At 47.6% G+C, this 18,378-nt stretch overlaps 1 protein-coding gene across 11 annotated transcripts in view; it reads right to left on the minus strand.

Moving 5' to 3' along the window:
- Nucleotides 1-18,378, minus strand: part of BCORL1 (BCL6 corepressor like 1) — a 63,013-nt gene that overhangs the window by 5,291 nt on the left and 39,344 nt on the right. For all 11 annotated transcript variants that reach the window (XM_045852226.1, XM_045852222.1, XM_045852219.1 and 8 more), the window contains 6 exons: nt 16,707-16,930; nt 11,974-12,195; nt 9,692-9,858; nt 8,638-8,783; nt 1,625-1,702; nt 347-497 (listed from right to left, as the gene is read on the minus strand). In XM_045852226.1, the coding sequence (XP_045708182.1) occupies nt 347-497; nt 1,625-1,702; nt 8,638-8,783; nt 9,692-9,858; nt 11,974-12,195; nt 16,707-16,930 (988 nt within the window). The remainder of the gene's footprint in view (nt 1-346; nt 498-1,624; nt 1,703-8,637; nt 8,784-9,691; nt 9,859-11,973; nt 12,196-16,706; nt 16,931-18,378) is intronic.

An 18,378-nucleotide genomic window follows, 5' to 3' on the forward strand; every position in this document is an offset into this window, starting at 1 on the left:
AAATGTTCCAGAGATTCTAATAGTTCGTCAACCCAAATATCTTCCAGATCACCTCTTACACCCAGGAACAGAAAAAAAAAAAAATCCTTTCGAGAGTGAATCTAGATTTGGGGTTTGGGAAATAAGCACAGTCAATGTATCTAGAGCTTTCAGGCTCTATTGTGAACATAACCAATCTGGGCTGGAAAGTCAGGCTGGCCTTGGTCATATATCATCGTTCTCAGGCTCTGGCATTTGTTCTCCAGGTCTCAGCTTCCTTCTGGAAAACTCCACCCTTCCCAGGGAGGCAGGCTGGGGGTCGCCAGGATCCTGGCCCTTGGCCCCCATAAATCTCTTAGACACTTACCCATGGGACACTGACACTTGCAGGTTGTAGCAAGGGAGAAGAGGCTTGTCTGAGAGCTCAAACATAAAGTCATCCTTTTCCCCATCATCTTCGTGATCAGAGTTCCCAGGGGGATTATGTAGGAGGTCACAGGCAAACCCCTCTTTTTCCTCTGTAAGAAGAACACACAGGGGATGAGGACTAAGCTACATGCACAAAAGCAAAGAACAGAAAGGCTCCAACAACACAAGGGGGTATGCAGCTGGGTGATTAGAAGATAAACGACAAGCCTACAGACCCCCGTCTGGGGCCAAGTTTTGATGATGCCATGGCTCCCATCCTTGCAAGGGCATGTGACAGTTCCAGCCCTGGGAGATGGTCATGTTTGGTGGCCAGAGATTCATTATACTACTCTGCCTTTCAATTGGAAAAAAAAAAAGCAAGGTGATATGAAGGATGAGCTGTTCAGCTGTTGGAGATGAAAGCCTGAAGATACCATCACAGTGAAAGGCAAGGTAAAAACACTTGTCCTTCACTTTCCCCCCGGTTTTCCCAAACCATTCCAACCACTTGCTGGGGTCTCCAAAAGCCCAGAGAGGGCCCAGCTGGTTCCCTTCCCCAGACATGAGTTTGGGTTTGGTTTGTTTCACTGCATCCAACCTTCTACTGCTCCAGCTTCCCATAAGCTTAGGGGTGGGCACCTCCCTCAATCTACGTCCCCTGGCCTGATGGTGCATGACAGATGACTGACATAGATAAAGACTCACTGCTCCTTTAAGTGAGGAAAGCTTGAGCCATAAGGCTAAGGGCTCAGGAGACAGAAACTATCTCAGAAACTCTGCGCATCGTGGGGCCAGGGGAGGGAGGGCATGGCAGCTGCTAGATGAGGGGCTGGACCCCTCCTGAGTGTGAGCAATACCAGAAAAGGTGACAATGTGCATAGGGGCAGGGCTTTGGGCAGGGTTAGTACAAAACAAGGGAGGAGAAAGGGACCTTGGAAGGGAGAGAATTAAAAATAAACACCAGGGGTGGGGGGTGGTAGAGGGCTAATGATAGCTTGTCCAGATAAGTGGCATCTCCTAGTTTAGGTCAATGCGTTCTGAGTCTGGGGGAGGCATGTACTGGAGTTTGGGATTAAAGAGTCTGTAAGCTACTTGACAGGGGAAGAAAAGGTACTTCCACAGGGTCACTCCTGCCTTTGAGAAGAATTAGTAAAACCCAAAGCAATCCCACATCTCTGAGCCATAGACAGGATGGGGGTGGGGTGGGAGTGGGGGAAGAATCCTTCTGCAAGCTTACCCAATACGGAACTGCTGTAAAAGTCCCAGGATACACCAGGATCACCCTCTGCCCGACCCTGAAGATCTGAGAGGTGATCTGATAAAAGAAGAGAAGGCAGTGAGACAAAAAGGGTATGCCAGATAAGGAATCTAAAAGCAAAGTATGTCCACATGGGACTAGGAGAATGGGAGAAGGGAAGGACCACATGAGGGTCTGGGAGTGACGAGAGTGATACACTTCTGGCTGTCAATCAGAGGTTGCAAACCAGCATCCAGGAGCCAAATCTAGTCATGACCACCTGGGGTATGGCTCACTGGTTTATATATACATATAAAAAATAAACATCCATCATTTTAAAATTGAGAGGTTTCACTTAAAATCCAGATTTCCAAGTTTTTTTTGAAAAAAAAAATCAGAAGATCTGGCAACACTGCATCCACATTCCTGCATGTCAACAGTTGGCTGTAGGATAGGCGACATGTGCTATTCCCCAATTCAACAGTCCCCACCCAGCCTGCTCAGCTCTCTTACATGATCAGCCTGAAGGCATTTAGGTCTGGAATCCCTGCTTTAAATGGTGTCGGTAATTACTCTGCAAGCAGAATCTTAGCCCTAGCCCTATACTTTAGTTCCCTGTTGGTCACAACATTCACGTATCCAATCGTGATCTCCCCAGTTCAAATTAAGATAAGGAAGCATGATTCCTGTTTCATCTTTAAACATTTATCTATCTGGCAGACAGCCAAGTTTATCCTCACAAAAATCTTCTGCTTCCACTGCTAGTTGTAGACCCAAAATAATTGAAAACAGGTGTTCAAACCAAAAGTTATACCTGAATGTTCAGAGGAGCTCTTTTTACAATAGCTCCAAAACTGACACAACCCAAATGGCACTCACAGCTGATAAAGGGACAAACAAAATGTGGTATATCTATACAATGGAATATTATTCAGCCATAGGGAGGAATGAAGTGCTGATACAAGCTCCAATTTGGATGACATTTGATAACGCTGTACTAACTGAAAGAAGTCAGACACAAAAAGCCACATATTGTATGATTACAGGTATGTAAAATACCCAGAACAGGCACATTTACAGAGACAGAAAGCACATCAGTGGCTGGGAGGGAACAGGAAGTGACCACCTAATGGGTACAGGGTTTCTTTTCCTTTGGGGGTGATGAGAAAATTCTGAAACTCGGTAACAGTTGCACAACACCGTGACTGTACTTAATATCACTTGACTGTACACTATAAAATGATTAATTAGAATAGTAAACTGTGTTACAAGTACATTACCACAATAAACAATATTTAAATCACCTTTTGTTTACTTGATCTGAGGACAGACATCCATCAGGTCACCACTTAGCCTTCTTCTTTCCTAGCTAAGTGACATCTAAGTTCTACTAAACTACTTCACTACTCAGCCCCACATGGACAAGCAGGTTTTAGTGACAAATTCAATTGTGCCGTCTGTGGGCACATGGCCCAGCAGTTACCAATATGCCACCTAGTACAGTTGGCAAGATGCTTTAGCTGTGTATGGTTGCCACCAGCCCTTAAATGACACCTGGGCAACAGGACAGGAGAGTCCAAAGGGCACAGGTGAGGTGAGGGTGCCCCCTGAAAACGAAATCCCAGGAGGAAGTGAGCAGGCAGCCACTCTTAAAGGAACAGAGCTCTTTCCCCCTGATGGAAGGTACTACCACACTCCAACATCCCTTCACACATGCTATCAGCAAAAATACCTATTAGCTGTTGTGACCTGCTGAAAGAAGTCCTTTTTTAGCAACCTTCTAGGAGATGAAGGGCTTCTTCCAGTAGGAAAAGGCAGCCAGAGAGAATCTTTCAACGTAATAGCTGAGCAGCTGGAATGGAAAACCTTTATTCAAGTACAGTAGGTCTTTTGTGCATTCCATGAAAAAACTGAGGTCATGACTGCCAGCTTAAGTGCTCTTTGGTACCCTGTGCCACTTGAGAGTTGACAGTAGTTTCTCCCTAAAGCATTTGTCAGTTAGGTATGTGTCTATTCTTTGCCTAGCCCTGTACTAGGTGTCCTAGGACATGAAGGAATGAGATTGTAAATTGCCAAAAGGCAGGGACCATGTTTGTCTTGTTCACCATTGTCTCCTCAGTACCTAAGCCCAGGTACCTGGCACACATGAAGAACATAATAAATATGCGGGAAAGAAAAGAAAGAAGGGAGGAGTTACCACGAGGCAAGACTGTAGACCACTGGTGGCAAACACAAGGTCCACGGACCGAATCCGGCCCTCTACCTTGTTTTAGCTGGCCCGGCACCTTGTTTCTTCTCGGCGGCAGCTCTGAGCTCCTTGCCCCTAGTTAATGAGTAGTTACATTTATACAGTCCTAAAATGGCATTCGGCCCTTTAAAGGCAACCATGAAGCTGACGTGGCCCCCAGTGAAAATGAGTTTGATACCCCTGCTATGGACTATAAAGTAATGTGCTTGCTTAACCAGCGTGCCTGAACCTATGCATTCAAATGACTACTGTCCCTCCCCAAAAAGGTCCACATGAGGGCTCCATCAGAGCAGCCCTAGGTCACCACACCCCTATGGCTGGCTTCTCTCTAGGAACTGCCTTCAGGGCTCCCTGGCACATTCCTCTAATTCTCCTCACTAACAACAAATCTTTGTCACTCGTAGGTGAATTTATCTTTTTGAGACTGCCTGAAATTAATTGGCATGAGCAAAGATGCAAAAGTCCAAACAGGCCCATGAGTGGCACAGAAGAAACTACGAGGTTTGCTTGATGGTGTAGCTTCAAGTCACCTTTCCTCACAGGTCTTCACAGACAATCAGGATGAAGAGTGACTTCCCTTTTCCTTGCTTCTCCCTTGCTCCCTCCCACAACTTTCAGTCCTTTCCTCTTATCCTTTCCTTCAAAAATACCCTCAGCCCAGCAATCCTGTTCCTAGGTATTTATCAAAAGAGCTGAAGACTGGTACCTGAACAAATCTTATACACGCACATTCACAGCAGCACTAGTTACAACCACCAAAAGGTGGACACAACCCAAATGTCTCTCAACTGATGAATGTGTAAAGCAAATGTGATATATCCATACAATGGGATATTATTCAACCTTAAAAGGAATGAAGTACTGAAACATGCTGCCACATGGATGGACCTCCAAAACATGCTACCACATGAAAGAAGTCAGATACAAAAGGCCCTATATTGTCTGATTCCATTTCTATGGAAACTCCAGAATGGCAAATCCACTGAGACAGAAGATAGATGAGTGGTTGCCAGGGGCTGGGGAGAGAGGGGAATGGAAAGAAACTGGTTAATGGGGTATGAGGCTTCATTTTTGGGTGATGAGAATGTCTTGGAAGGAGAAAGGTAGTGGTTGTACAACACTGTGAATACACTAAAGGTCACTGAATTGCTTACGTATAAATGGTTAATTTTATGTGAATTTCACCTCAATTAAAAAAATATTTAAGTACTCAATGTAAGTGGTCACCCTGGCAATTAAAGTTTCTTTATTTCCCAGGGTGCCAACCCTCCCCATTGCCTCCAATCAAGTCACCAGCAGAGAGACATGAAAGGAGGGAAAAACAAAAAACAAGTGGTCTTCAACATGGGGTCATATGGCACAGGTCTCTGGCAGGAATAAAACGTGTGATTCGGTGACCTCAAGTGGTATGCTGCTAACCCCTTCATCAGTGGAAGGAAAGCTGTCCCAGTACTTCCTCCAATGCCCCAAACCAAAGGGCAACAACACCCCCACCCCACCCCATACACACAGCCACCACATTCTTTCAGAAAAAGGAGGAAAAACGAATCTGTTTTCCCTTGGCTATCTTGGATATTCTTCCCTTCAAAAGGTCAAAGGCAAATCAGTCACATGCCTGCCTGTCATCTGGCCCGGAGGAAGAGATCTTCCAAAGGTGTTTGGGAGGGTTTGGATGGCTTGGTGCTCCAGGACATAGACAAAGGGCTCACTATCTGGCCCCCAGTATCCAGCATTGTACCCAAAACTTAACAGGTGCTCGATAACTGCTTGGTTCAACAAATCAATGAAGGAGTGCCGGTACGTCCTTCATGATCTCAGGAGAAATGGGCTTCACTTGAAGTCAACCCAATATAGAAAATGCACATTTACAACCCAGATGAATATCAACATCTGCTTTACAGAAGGATTCACTACAGGATGCCTGTAAACAGTGACATTCCTTTGGGTATTTAAACAAGGATTTGCTTTCCAGACTCTTCCAGAACAGGGGTCTTGCACAAAAGGGAAGCTGTACACAAGGTGCAATCCTGGGACTCTTGCTCACATTTTCTGCCCGCAGAAAATGAAAGCCTTTGCACCCTATGGGGATTTGCCTTCATTTTCTGCCCAGTGGGATCTCTACTAGGGGAGGAAGAAGACAGTCTACAGAGAGTCTGGTCAGGCAAATGCTTGGGGATGAAAAGCCAAAAGCTGTAATGGTACCTCAGCCAGGCAGGGACAGTTAAAAAAAAAGTCCACCCAAATGCATCCAGGTGTAGGGGTTGGGAAAGTGGGGTAGTGGAGGGAACTTCCTCTCCAACCTCCAACCTCACGATGCTTCCTGCAGCCACTATGCCACTCTATCCAGTGCCTTCTTGAGATCTGGGGAGGAGGGGGACCAGGACAAAAAAAAGAGAGAACTACTCAGTCCAGGAACCACAAAAGGGGCCTGACGATGGCTGCACAATACTGTGAATATACTAAGTGCCACTGAATTGTTTACTTTCAAATAGTTGTTAAGGTGAATTATACCTAATTTTTTAAAGGCCCTGAGTACTGTCCTCTCACGCCCCCAAAACAGCCTTTGGACCCAGGGTCCCCCTCCTGGAAGTCCATTCACTTCTGCCAGTGCCTGCCTTCCTGGGGTGTGGGGCCCAGGTCCTGGCCCTGCTTACTAGCACTTTCTCCAACAGTCACACAGAGCTCTGCCTTTAATGCCAATTGACATTTGCATGGAAAAGACGTGGCCCAGTTTTAACACTCCCTTCAGCTGCTGGCCCCCATTGTAAAGCAACAGCTCCATCCCAAAAAGTTGAGAAACAATGTCAGGATTTGAATGAAGGTGTTTAGCTCGGAGAAGCTAGAATGTGTGGGAATTAAGAAAAGTCTTTTCTTGCTTCTACAACAGGGACTAGCATTCAAGTTAGCTTAAGGACACATCAAAAAACTGGCTAGTAGTTGGGATGAGTTAATAGAGATGAGAAGAGAAAAAAGTGTTTATTTCTAATTTCTTACCTACTTAAAAATGGTTTCAACATTCAAACTCCTTTTGAATTTTGGATAAGGGGTCAGGGAAGTAAAGAGTTCATCTGCTTACTCAGGTGGCTTGAGAGAGCTTTATGTGGACCTAGAGGGTCCCGAGACCCTCGGGAGGGCAATCTCTAGTTCACAGAGGCCTGGACTAGAGCTGTTGATCAGAGAAGGAGCTTCACGTGGTGTTTTTATCAAGTTGAGATGCTCTTGATGGTCATGTGTGCCAACTTTCCCTGGGAATCAAGTGCCATGAAGACAACTACACATGCGTGTCTAAGAGGGAGTACATGTAGGGCATGGTGTGTGGGAGGAGGCCCCGAGCCCTGCATCCTGGTGATGGTTCAGCTAAAGGAATAGGCGTCGTCACTGAACCAGATAAATGAGTGAATAAGCATCACAAAGTGGCTCTTCACCTCAATGACAGGGGCCTGGGACCCCCAAAATGGGAGAAGGAAAAGCCAGTCCTCCCTCCCTGAGCCAGGGAGAGGCTGGGTCTGGCTGTAAGGCGTGAAGCCTGTACACCATGACTGGTGACTTCAGGGTTTATCTGGCTTGCCTGGGGACAGAATGGAGGCTGGCTCAGCAGAGGCCAAGGCCTCCCTCAGTGGCATTCCATCACACCCCCTCGGGCTCCTATTAGTATGCAGGTGGCACTTCCCATCTAGTCCTCTCTTCATGAAAACCTTCCATTCAGGTTCCTTTGTGTGTGTGTGTGTGTGTGTTTTTCATTATCAGTTGCCTATTTAACCTTTGTTTGATAAACAAATGAGCCCCTGGTTGGGAGTCCAGGACTTTCTCTCTGGAGTAGGGGAGGGGGGGACTAACCAGGGAGCAGCCTTGGGCAAATCCTTGGTCCTGTGGGCTCCCAGTTCCAAGGGGTTCTAACCACAAACATCAACACCTCCAAAGAGAAAGGAAAGAGAGCCAGTGATAGAACTCCTGGATGCCTCAGGCAGTCTGAAGAAGTGACTGCTAGAGGCCAAGCTGTGATGTCACTGAGGAGGCGAGGTTTCTTCCTTCAGAGGTCAAGCCTTAGGAGATTGGCACTGAGTGTGCCCAAGCTAGACTTCTCTTCTTATCTTCCTCCTGCTGCCCAACTCAGTGGAGCTATCTAACTACAGACAGACAGCTGCCATCTGTTAATGAGAAAATAAATGCATGTTGGCTTGTGGCCGTTGCCATAGGCCTGAACACCAGACACTTTTCCAGAGGGGTTAGGTGAGGGAGGAAGAGAAAGGAATGGGGGGAGGCTCACAAGGGAACATCACAGTTACCACAAACAAGGACCGTGAGAAACAGTGTCAGGAAGGGTCCCAAGGGTTCTACTCCGATCACGAACAGGAGGAAATGCAAAAACAAAGGCAAAACACTTAAGTGTCACTTCTTAAGAACTGATACTCCATTCAAAGCATAGGTCAATACATTTGTCCCAAACAAAATCTATTAGTGGGATTGCTGTCCTACAAGGCGGCAGTCCCACATGCCTTTGCTGGGAAATGGGTCCCGGAGGGCAACCAGGGTCCTGAAGAGGATGCATGCAATGTGAACACTCACAGCATAGGGACAAGAGAAAGTGGGCCTTGGGTTTTTTAAAGCTTATAGAGACTTCTGAGAGACTTAAAGCTTGTAAAAAGGGCTTATGCCCCTCACAGGAGCTGTTTGAGATGGAAGGAGATAAGGAATATTTCCTCAGGAGTTCAGGAGTCAGAGGCCAGCCCCAAGGACGACGGCTTTGAGTCTGGGCTGTGCTTACCGCTGAGAAAGCGCTTCATGGTGTCACTGCTGGCCAACTTCATGGCTGTTTGTCCTGAGTAGGTAGCCAAGGTGGGGTCGGCCCCATAGGACAGCAAGAGCCACATGGTCTCCAGGTTGTCATTGACCACTGCATCATGAACTGGCCTGTGTAGGTGATACAGGGTGAGGACAATAGGGCCCAAGTAGGAACCTGGGTGTGTAGACCTCAGGCTACCTCATCAGGGAAAAGTAAAATGAGATGACCGCAGCGTCATGTGGGGTAAGACTTAGAGCAGAGGAACCACCTCTGGCCTATATCTCTCACTACATCTCCCTGCCTCTTTCTCTCCCTGCGTCTCTTTCCCCTCCCTCTCCGTTTTCTCTCTTATATTTCCCCTACGTCTTGAGATAGTGTCTATGGCACAGTGGAGCTCCACTGGTAGCTCTGAGGTTCAGGAGACAGTGGGCCCCTGACTGCAGATAAACTTAAAGCAGGTGATTAGGTTTGAGTAGAAGGACCCATGTGCGGGGATGAACTGAACAGCTCCATACACCAGGTGGTGGCCAAGCAGAGCCAGAGTTCTTTGACCCAAGTCCCCTCACTTAGTATGTGGCTCATGTCTCAATTTTGCCCAGGAAGTAATCCCTCTGACAGAGCAGAGGAGAATAGGTACAATTTCTTTAAGGCAAAGAAAGGTGTCTTTTAAACAGTGTATAGAGATCAAATCTGGATGGTACCATAAGGTCAGCCTCCTGGAGCCCGAGATTCTGCCTGAGACAGGTGCACCACCAGGATGGTTTACGGAAAGCTCGAGTGGCCTTCCTGGTGAAGCTGCATCTGATGGGGTGATCCCTAGACAACCCCAACTTCCCCTTGGTAAATGACGTAGACTTGCCAGTGAGGAACACATCCACCCCTGCCCTAACCCAGCTCTCCCTGCGGTCTGCAGATGTCTTCCTGAAACATCTCCTGATAGGGCCCCTGTGCAACTCGCAGCCTAGCAGCGTGGCTTGCCACAAAGGTCTAGACTGGGACTGAGCTGGGGGAGGGCGGGAGAGGCAGGGGAGCATGCCTTGTGCCATCCTGCGCACTGCAGTTCACATTGGCCCCATGTTCCAGCAGGATGTTCAGAATGTCGGTCCAGCCCCGGGAGCAGGCCTCATGAAGGGCCGTGTAGCCAGCATTGTCACGGTGATTCACGTCCTCACTGTCTTTCTGGAGGCAGTAGAGAACAACATCCTGTGGGGACAAGGACAGCAATATGAACAAAAAGTGGCCCAATTCTTGAAACCACCCCAGTTAGGTTCTGGGAGAATCTCCGCACCTGACTTTTATTCCATGTACCAACAGACAAGCCTCAAAATCTTTTGTCAACACAGTTATAGTCCTGAGCTGCCGTTCCCAGGACCTCAGCTCTGGACTGTTTTCTCAAGCAGTGGGGAGGCACTTCTTATGGCCAACAACACTCATCTGGGTGCGGGTTGCTGGGGTGAGGTGTTCAGAGAGGCTCACCTACCCACCCAGAACCCAAACCCTGAGGCCTCAACTCCCTGAGCACCGGTTCCCCAGTCTGGGGCTCTGCAAGGGCAGTGAGACATGCAGTAGCAAGCACAGACTCCGGTGGTAATTTGAGAACAAGGAACAAAGAATTGGTTTAAGTTCTATATCTAGGTGCTGGTTTTTATCATTTTAAGTACTGTCTCTGGATGCTTATCCCAGCCCTCCCCTCAAATCCAGATTGTTCTGAGTATAATTCAGTGTGGTCATTCGTCCGTGTAGTAATTATTAGCTTCCCTGGCTGAGATGATAGGACCAGAAGTGGGACTCCGGGCCTGGAAGCATCCTAGCCAGTCTGGGATGGAGCTGGTGAATTAGCTTAGGGGAAGGGGAGAGGCAGCCCTTCTTCTGAGAGAAGAACCACAGCAGCTACCAGGGCCCTATCATCAACCCTCGCAGGCCCTGATGAAAATGGCCCACTCAGCTGTCCTGACTGACAGCTAGCCCACAGACTGGCTGGTAGAGTGAGTGAGCAAGTGTGCCTGCCATTATGTGTGCCTGCATTGGGGTGCTGCCTCCTGGAAACAGGAGCAGTCACACTGCCTGTCCCCCGAGGGGAACACGAGGCCCCCTACTCTCCTAACCACTGTAGATGTCCGCATCTCCCTCAGACCTCGGATGACCTCTCCCACCTTCCTGTGATGGGCTGCCCTGCTGCTCTGGCCTTGTCCTGGTTGGTTCTCCTTCAGGTCCCTGTTTGCTGGTTTGGCCCCAGGCTTAAAAAAATTAATCTTGTGGGCAGGGGTTGCTCATCATTTTGTCTTCAGTTTTCCCTTGGAAGTTCTCCAGGGCCCCATACTACGTGCTCAAGAAAGGCAGTAGCTTGCCGGAGAGAGGCCGTTGAGGCAGCTATTCTATGCGGACCAGCCTGACTGGGAGTGCAGCTGTCTTTAAATGAGTCTGTTATAGGCATCGGAAGCCTGAAAAAAGAGAACCTACTCTACAAACCAGAAGTCCCACCTTATGAACAAATTCTGAGGAAATACAAAGCAAGGTGGTCCAAGTTGCAAGATTGAGGGAGTTTGTATCAGCAAAAAGTGGGAAACAACCAAACTGCCCAACAACATTATTTCATGACCATAAATGAGTTGGGCTTCCACCTCTTCCCTGGTACTTGGGAATCAAAAGAGACCTTGATGTGATTTCAGACTCATGTGTATGCAGTAGTTCAGTGATCTTAGACATGCCACTTAACATTGCTTAGTCTTAATTTTTGCACCTGTAAAATGGGGCTAACGAAACCTGCCTCCACAGGCTTATGGTGAAGATGAATGATATGAGGTTATCAGAGCTCTTACCATGACAAAATAAGTGCCCAGTAAAGCCAATTTCCTTCGTTGCTTTGTTTCTGATTCCTAGGGAAGTAGTTTACGGTGGGGTGAGCCCAGCCCTACCTTCCAATATACTCGTGAGTCCTCCACTACTGGTAGCCAAAATGAGGGGATGCTAAATGAAGATATGAAGAGTGAACAACAATCACCCTTCTTCATCTCCGAGTGGGGGTGCCAATGCACAGGGCAATTCAAGAAAAGATAACCTTCCCAAACCCGTTTCTGGCCTAGAAAAATATTGCACGATATTGTGTTACCATTTCAATTATGTTCACACCAAATTGCCATCCAAATGAGCACGCGTTCACATATACCATGCCAGGGGCAAGGAGGCCTACAGCAGCATAAGGAGGCCACCTGGGTTCAAGTTCCAAACAAAGCCCTGCCCAGGCCAAAGAGGAGCCTATGGGAGAACTTTCTCCGCAGATGCTAGGGCAGTTGCATCCTGTGGCCAGACGCTCCTTACCTTATAGCCAAGACGTGCTGCCCGCTGCAGGAGGGTCTCACCCGCATTTTTGTTCACTATGAGCCGACGTGCCTCTGGAGGAATCTGCCGGTATGCAGGGGGTTCTGAGGACTCCTCTAGGTTGGCACTTCGGGACTTAGAGGGTGTGCACGGTTCTGTGGGCTTCACTGAGGTGGGAGACTTGGGAGATCGTGTCTTCTGCTGGTTCCAACGCCCTTTGCCCTGGAAAGCAGAGATGTAGTCCTGGATCAGCATGGGTTCCTGTTCACTTCTACCCAGTGAGCAGATGCTATGGGGCTCAAATCTTCAACCACACAAGTAAGGAATGATGAAGGGATTGGAAATCAGAGATTGAGCAGACATCTCAGCTTATCTCAAGAATGCTGCATGCCTTCTTTACCCACCTCAATCTCCATTTATTGAGGGTTTTTTAAAAAGATGTTATTTATTTATCTCTAGAGAAAAGGGGAGGGAGGGAGAAAGAGAGGAAGAGAAACATTAATGTGTGGTGGCCTCTCGAGTGCCCCCCATGGGGTGTGGGGGGACCTGGCCTGGAACCCAGGCACGTGCCCTGAATCGGCCACCCTTTGGTTAGCAGGCCTGCGCTCAATCCACTGAGGTACACCAGCCAGGGCTATAGAGGTTTTTATAAGCCATATTTATAAATAAGCAGAAGCTAACTAAGAGAGTAAAGATAAGCAGAGATATCTATCTTTGCCTAAAGGGGTACAGCTGCAGAAACATTCCCTCTTGCTGCAAAACGTTCCCTCTTATCTAGCCCTCATCAGGCTTTCCCATCTTCCACCACACTGTGTCCCCAGGTCACACTCATGTCCACCTGGGGCGATGAAGAGCACTCAGGTGTGGGATTCAGACAGATCCAGGTTTGAATCTTGCCTCTGCCATCTACCAGCTGCAAGGCCCAACCTCTCTGACCCTCACTTTCTCCCCTGCAGGCTCTTTGAAATAACAAACTAGAAAGGTTCCAGAATGAGGCACAGGGTGGGCGCTCACAAACACATTAGAGTCTTTTCTTCATAAATGACCACCCCGCATCTCCTTTTTCCTCTCGTTTGAACTGACATGTGTAGAGCAAGTCCCCACGCCTGTCCCACCATGGTTATTGCATCTCCGGAGACAAGTAACTTATCTCCTTAGTTGACCGGTCTTCATATCTAGTAGAACTGTGCTCCAGGAGCTGCATTCAAGGAACTAGACCCAAGAAGCCTCATCTGAACCTAGACCTAAGTTAGATGATGAAATTTTTAATTTGAAGCTGATGCCAGAATTGGTTGACACTTTGAGGGGCCTTGAGAAAGGTGGGTGTGTCTTACATGTGGGAGGCACATGAATCAGACCGTGCCCTCATCAGACTCCAGGATGGTCCCTGATAACATTCATGCTCTTGCAGAGCCCCTTTGTGCAGTGGCTAGGGCTGACCTTGTGTAGCCAACAGGAGACTGCAGGGATGACGATATGCGACTTCTAAGCCTGGACCCTAAAAGACAATGTGGCTTCTGCCTTGCTTTCTTTTGGATCACTCGTGCTGGGGGGAAGCCAGTTGCCATGTCATAAGGACACTCAAGCAGCCCTCTGGAGAAAACCATGGGCAAGAACAGGATATTCCCTGTCGAGACCCAACATCAGCCTGCCAGCCATGTAAGGGAGCCACCCTAGATACCCCAACCCCAGTCAAGCCTTCAGATGAATGTACCTGACACTTTGACTACAGCCTCATGAGACCCCAAACCAAAGCCAGCTAAGCTGCTCCTGAATTCCTGACCACCAGAAATTATGTGAAATAATGCATGCTTACCATTGTAATGAAGCTGGCTAAGTTTTAGGGTAATCTGTTACACCATAATAGATAAATAATAGATCCCTCAGTTTATCCAAATCCCTCAGGGTGTCAAGGTCTCACTTAAATTTTATGTTTTCTACAACATTTTACAACACTCTGGTCCCCGCTACCCAGAAAACCTACTCTGAATCACATAATCTGGTACCTGATGCCTGACTGCCTTAATTTTCTTCCATCGTTTCATGGGCAAGTCTGGCCTCCCCTGCTAGATTTTAAGCACCTTGAAAGTAGGGTTTATATTATCATCCTCTCCCTTGTTCCTCTCTTTTGTTCCTGAGAACTTGACTCAGGGCTGGGTAGGTCATTGCAAGAAATATTTGTTGACTTGATTGAAGCCAGCCACGTGCAGAGCCCTAGGTAGCCAGAAAAGTTGGCTAGAAAGACATGAACCCAGGAAAGGAGAGCCCAGAACATTTGTTTCCTCTGGTAAATCCCAAGAAAACAAGAATTGCTATCTATCCCGATTCCAAAGGGGCAGAGAGGTACAATCACTAGCAGAAAGGTACCAGTTAGTGTAGAATGCTGTTCTACTGCCAGGAAGACAAAGGTGTATAATGGCAGTACTGAAGGATGCTGGGTAAAGTGCCCCGATTTTTGCTAAGCCAAGCCAGTAGCCAAAGGGTGACTCTCCTTCTAGGGACCAGAGCTGCAAGAAACAAGGGAAACTGCCTTAAGAGGGGAAGGAACAAGAGCAAATGGGGGCCCCCTCCCCCTCCTCACCCCTGTCCTGGTTCAGAGCCCCCTGTGGGAAGAAGCCTTTGGCCAGTGCCCTAGCTTTAGTGTTGCAGGCATGTCCTCCGCCCACCCCCCACGCCCCCTTGTTTCCCACTACAAAGCAAAAGCACAGTGCCATGGGGGCAACTGGAGCAGGTGGCGGTGACTGGGAGAGAAAGGTGGGAGGGAGAAAGGGAGGCCCTGTGAAGGGACACAACCTCTCAGGGAGGAACATTTCAGTGGACATACTGCTGGGCAGAATAACCAGACGAAAGCATCAGCGTACGCTCCTGAATGACAGGTGGCTGGTCACCTTTGTGTGGGACAGGGCCATCTTAGTGCTGGAGGAGCAGCGGAGGGGAAGGGAGACTCTCGTATTTTGTCAGAACTGCTCAGACTTGCAGGGTTTCCCTGTCCAGCTGTCCCCTCCCCCAGTGTCTCCAGGATACAGACAGAAGCCACCCATCCACTGGGTGGAGCCATATGGAAAGAAGAGAGTGGGGTGGGGGTGGGACTCCAGGGGTAGCCAGGCTTGCCTGAGGCCCCAACCTTCACTCAGGACTACAAAGCACAAGTCCCTTAACTTCTGTAAGCCTCAGTTTCCTCACCATAAAAAGAGGATAACAACACCCACCTCCAAAAGTCACTGCAGGAACTGAGAGCGATCATGTGAATGGAGTGCTCAGCACACACCTGACTTCCCTGCTTCTCCCCCATCCCCTCTGGGAATGCTCGCTGCTACTTTTCTGCTCCATGCCTCTGTCCCCTCATTCAAGGATGTACACCAACCTCAGAATGCACTTCATGATTATCAAAGCCTTTAACATCATTGCTTCTCCTTTGTTTCTCTAAGCACCCTTGTGAAATGGGACGGACATGGAGTATCATCTCCTTCTTTAAAAAATTGTTTAAAGATTATTTATTTATTTAGTTCTAGAGAGGGGGGAAGGGAGGGAGAATGAGAAGGAGAGAAACATCGATGTGTGAGATACATTGATTGGTTGCCTATAGCACACCCCCATCGGAGGACTTGGCCTGCAACCCAGGCATGTGTCCGAACTGGGAATCGAACCAGTGACCTTTTAGTTCACAGGCCACCATTCAGTCCACTGAGTCACACCAGCCAGGGCTCATCTCTGTTTTTAAAGATGAGAAAATAGGTTTGTGTACCTCGTCTGAGCTAGAACCAGATTCCAGAATAGGGAAGAAGATGGGGAAAGGAGGTGGAAATGAGCACCTAGTCACCCACCTTTTGGCAGTAGCACTCAGGGATCCCTTGGGAGCTGGAAAGAGCCGGAAGAAGCACAACCACCAAAACAAGCCCAATATGACCTTTTTTTTTTTTTTTGATTGTCAATGAGGAATACTTACTATGGGTATACAAACATTTGAGCCCAGACCTTCACTCCTTTCAAATGTATAGCTCACCCAGGATGAGGACTAGGTGTTTTTTTTCCCCCCAAATTGTACAATGTAGAACCAATGTAGAACACCAAAGTCATGAACATCAGACCAAAAAGAGATGTCAATTTCGAACAGGGTGTCTAGAATGCGTGCCTGGCTACTGATTGGTAAGTGCCCACTTACTCGTTCCTTTGCTACGAAGAGAAGCAAAGGGACTGGATAGTGAGGGTAGAGAAGGGTGGCTATAATGGGGTCCAAGTGATATTCCTTCAGTCTCATCCTCCAGCAACCTTTGTCTGGACATCGACTACCTTGCTCCTACAAGTTGTTTTCTACCTTGATTGACTCAGAAATCTCCCTGATTTATTCCCAGAGAATTAAGCCCAGACAAAAGCTTCTTGATTGGATGTTAACAAGCTATTCAGGTTAACATCCTGCCATATCCTTTAAGACTTCCTTAACTAAAAGGAGACCCCAGACTGTCAAGGAAAAGCCATCATGAGCCAAACCCTATACTTTGCAAACACTTATTGTTAGCTCTAACTTTAGTGCCCATTCTTCAAATCCTCTCCTGAATCTTTCTAGAACTAGTTTCAAATACTTTAATAAATATGGGTACAGGGAGGATCGAAAGTAATTCGATCCTCCCCATTACTTTCTGTCTGTCTCTCTCTCTTACTCAGAGAAGCCTCTGGAAAGCCTGCAACCGTAGCCCACTCTCCTTCCCCAAAACTCCCCTTAGCAAGCAACACACCTTTGCCTCTTCTAAGACATTCACCATGTGCTTGGTCTTGCACTTTCGTTTTCCTGATGGCTTTTCTGAATTTTCAAGGCAGGCTGGCTCCCCCAGGTTGTTTGGGAGGAAACCATTTGGCGAATCCGAGATCCCCTGGGCTTTGTTGGGCAAGAGAAGGTTCCTGTTCCTGAGGTGGTGCTCCGAACTTTGGGAGGAAGTCTTCTGCTTACGGGCCTTTGAATCTGAAGACAAGAAACAGGAAAGAATGGATGATAGGGAAATGGAACACAGAAAAGCAAATGAATCAGAGGAATTTGGGAATTAGAATCTCAGTACGAAGTCGTGTAACTATCAGCTACCTGTACTAGTGTGGTGCTGGCATGTCCACTAAGTACTTCTCAAATGGACACTGTATTCCAGCATCAAAGTCCCTCCTCTAATAAGGAGGTAACAACTCCCAGCCCTGGCCAGAGGGGGTGGCCCATCTGGCTGTCCCCGAAATGAGGATAATATTTAAAAGATTTCCCCATAGCCCAGAGCAAATCGGAACTTCCTTTTCAGCTTTCTCCATGTCGCCTTTGCTTCTTTCTCCATTCCAATATGAAAACAAATTTAGAGGCTCTGCTGAAATGAAGTATGAAGTATAATGGGGTGGAAAGTAAATGGTAGGAGGCTTCCTTCATAGCCTCACTTCTATCCACCTGACTGCCTGTTGGTCATTCTCTGAGGACACAAAGATTAAAGCCACAGAAACTCCCTAAAACCAGAAGGTGCCATGGGGACTTAGCTGGTGGGCAGTCATGGAAACCTGCTGCTCACTTGGTTGGAAATCAAGTTACTGGAACACACTGGGTGACATCTTTAATGCTAGCCACAGCTCACTGAAAAAAAAAAGACACTTTTTAATTTCAAAAAGTATGGTTTTAATTCTTACAGCTCTTTCCCGCTCCAGAGCAGAGATCCTTCATCAGCACTGGGAACCCTACTATCAAGAGCCTCATTGCCCAGTCCAGTCCTACACCTCACAGGTAGAAGGGATAGACTGGCTTAACTCTCATCGGTAGCTAACATTAGTGTTACGTGGCTTGGCCACTAGCTGTGTGACTGGCTGCAGACAAGTCATAATATCCCCAAGCCTCAGTTTCTATGCCTGTAAAATGAGGATAATATAATCCACATCACAGAACAAGTATGAGAATTAAATGAGTAACATATTCAAAACCCCTTTATAAAGTGTTAGAAAGAATGAGGCATCATTATTGTATTATTTAAGTGTAAGTTCTTTAGGGAGGGCCGTGCCCGTGTATTCTTCATCTCCCCCACAGGACTGACCACCATGCCTACCTAGCACATGGCAAATTATCAGCATGTCTGCCAAATGAGTAACTGCAGCCTTGGATTCTCCAATTTGTAAAATGAGGGGGTGGTACAAGTTCCAAGAAGTCACATGTGACATCGCCAAGGGCATATCCAGATGTGGGAGGGCTGTAGGTTACGCAAAGCTTTTAGGAGGCCAGCTGTTACACCACCCCTTTCCCCTAACTAGCCCCAACCCACTAGTGGATCCCCACACCCTTCTTAAGAGCTACTGTACTAGATTGGCTGTAATGGCATCTCCAGGCAATATATTCTAAACCAGGGCTTCTGATGCAACAAGTTTGGGCCGGGGCAAAAGAGGAAGGAACAGAAT

Source organism: Phyllostomus hastatus, unplaced genomic scaffold (assembly GCF_019186645.2).
Source record: "Phyllostomus hastatus isolate PE091 unplaced genomic scaffold, TTU_PhHast_1.1 phas_contig_90, whole genome shotgun sequence".
Taxonomy (NCBI): Eukaryota; Metazoa; Chordata; class Mammalia; order Chiroptera; family Phyllostomidae; genus Phyllostomus; species Phyllostomus hastatus.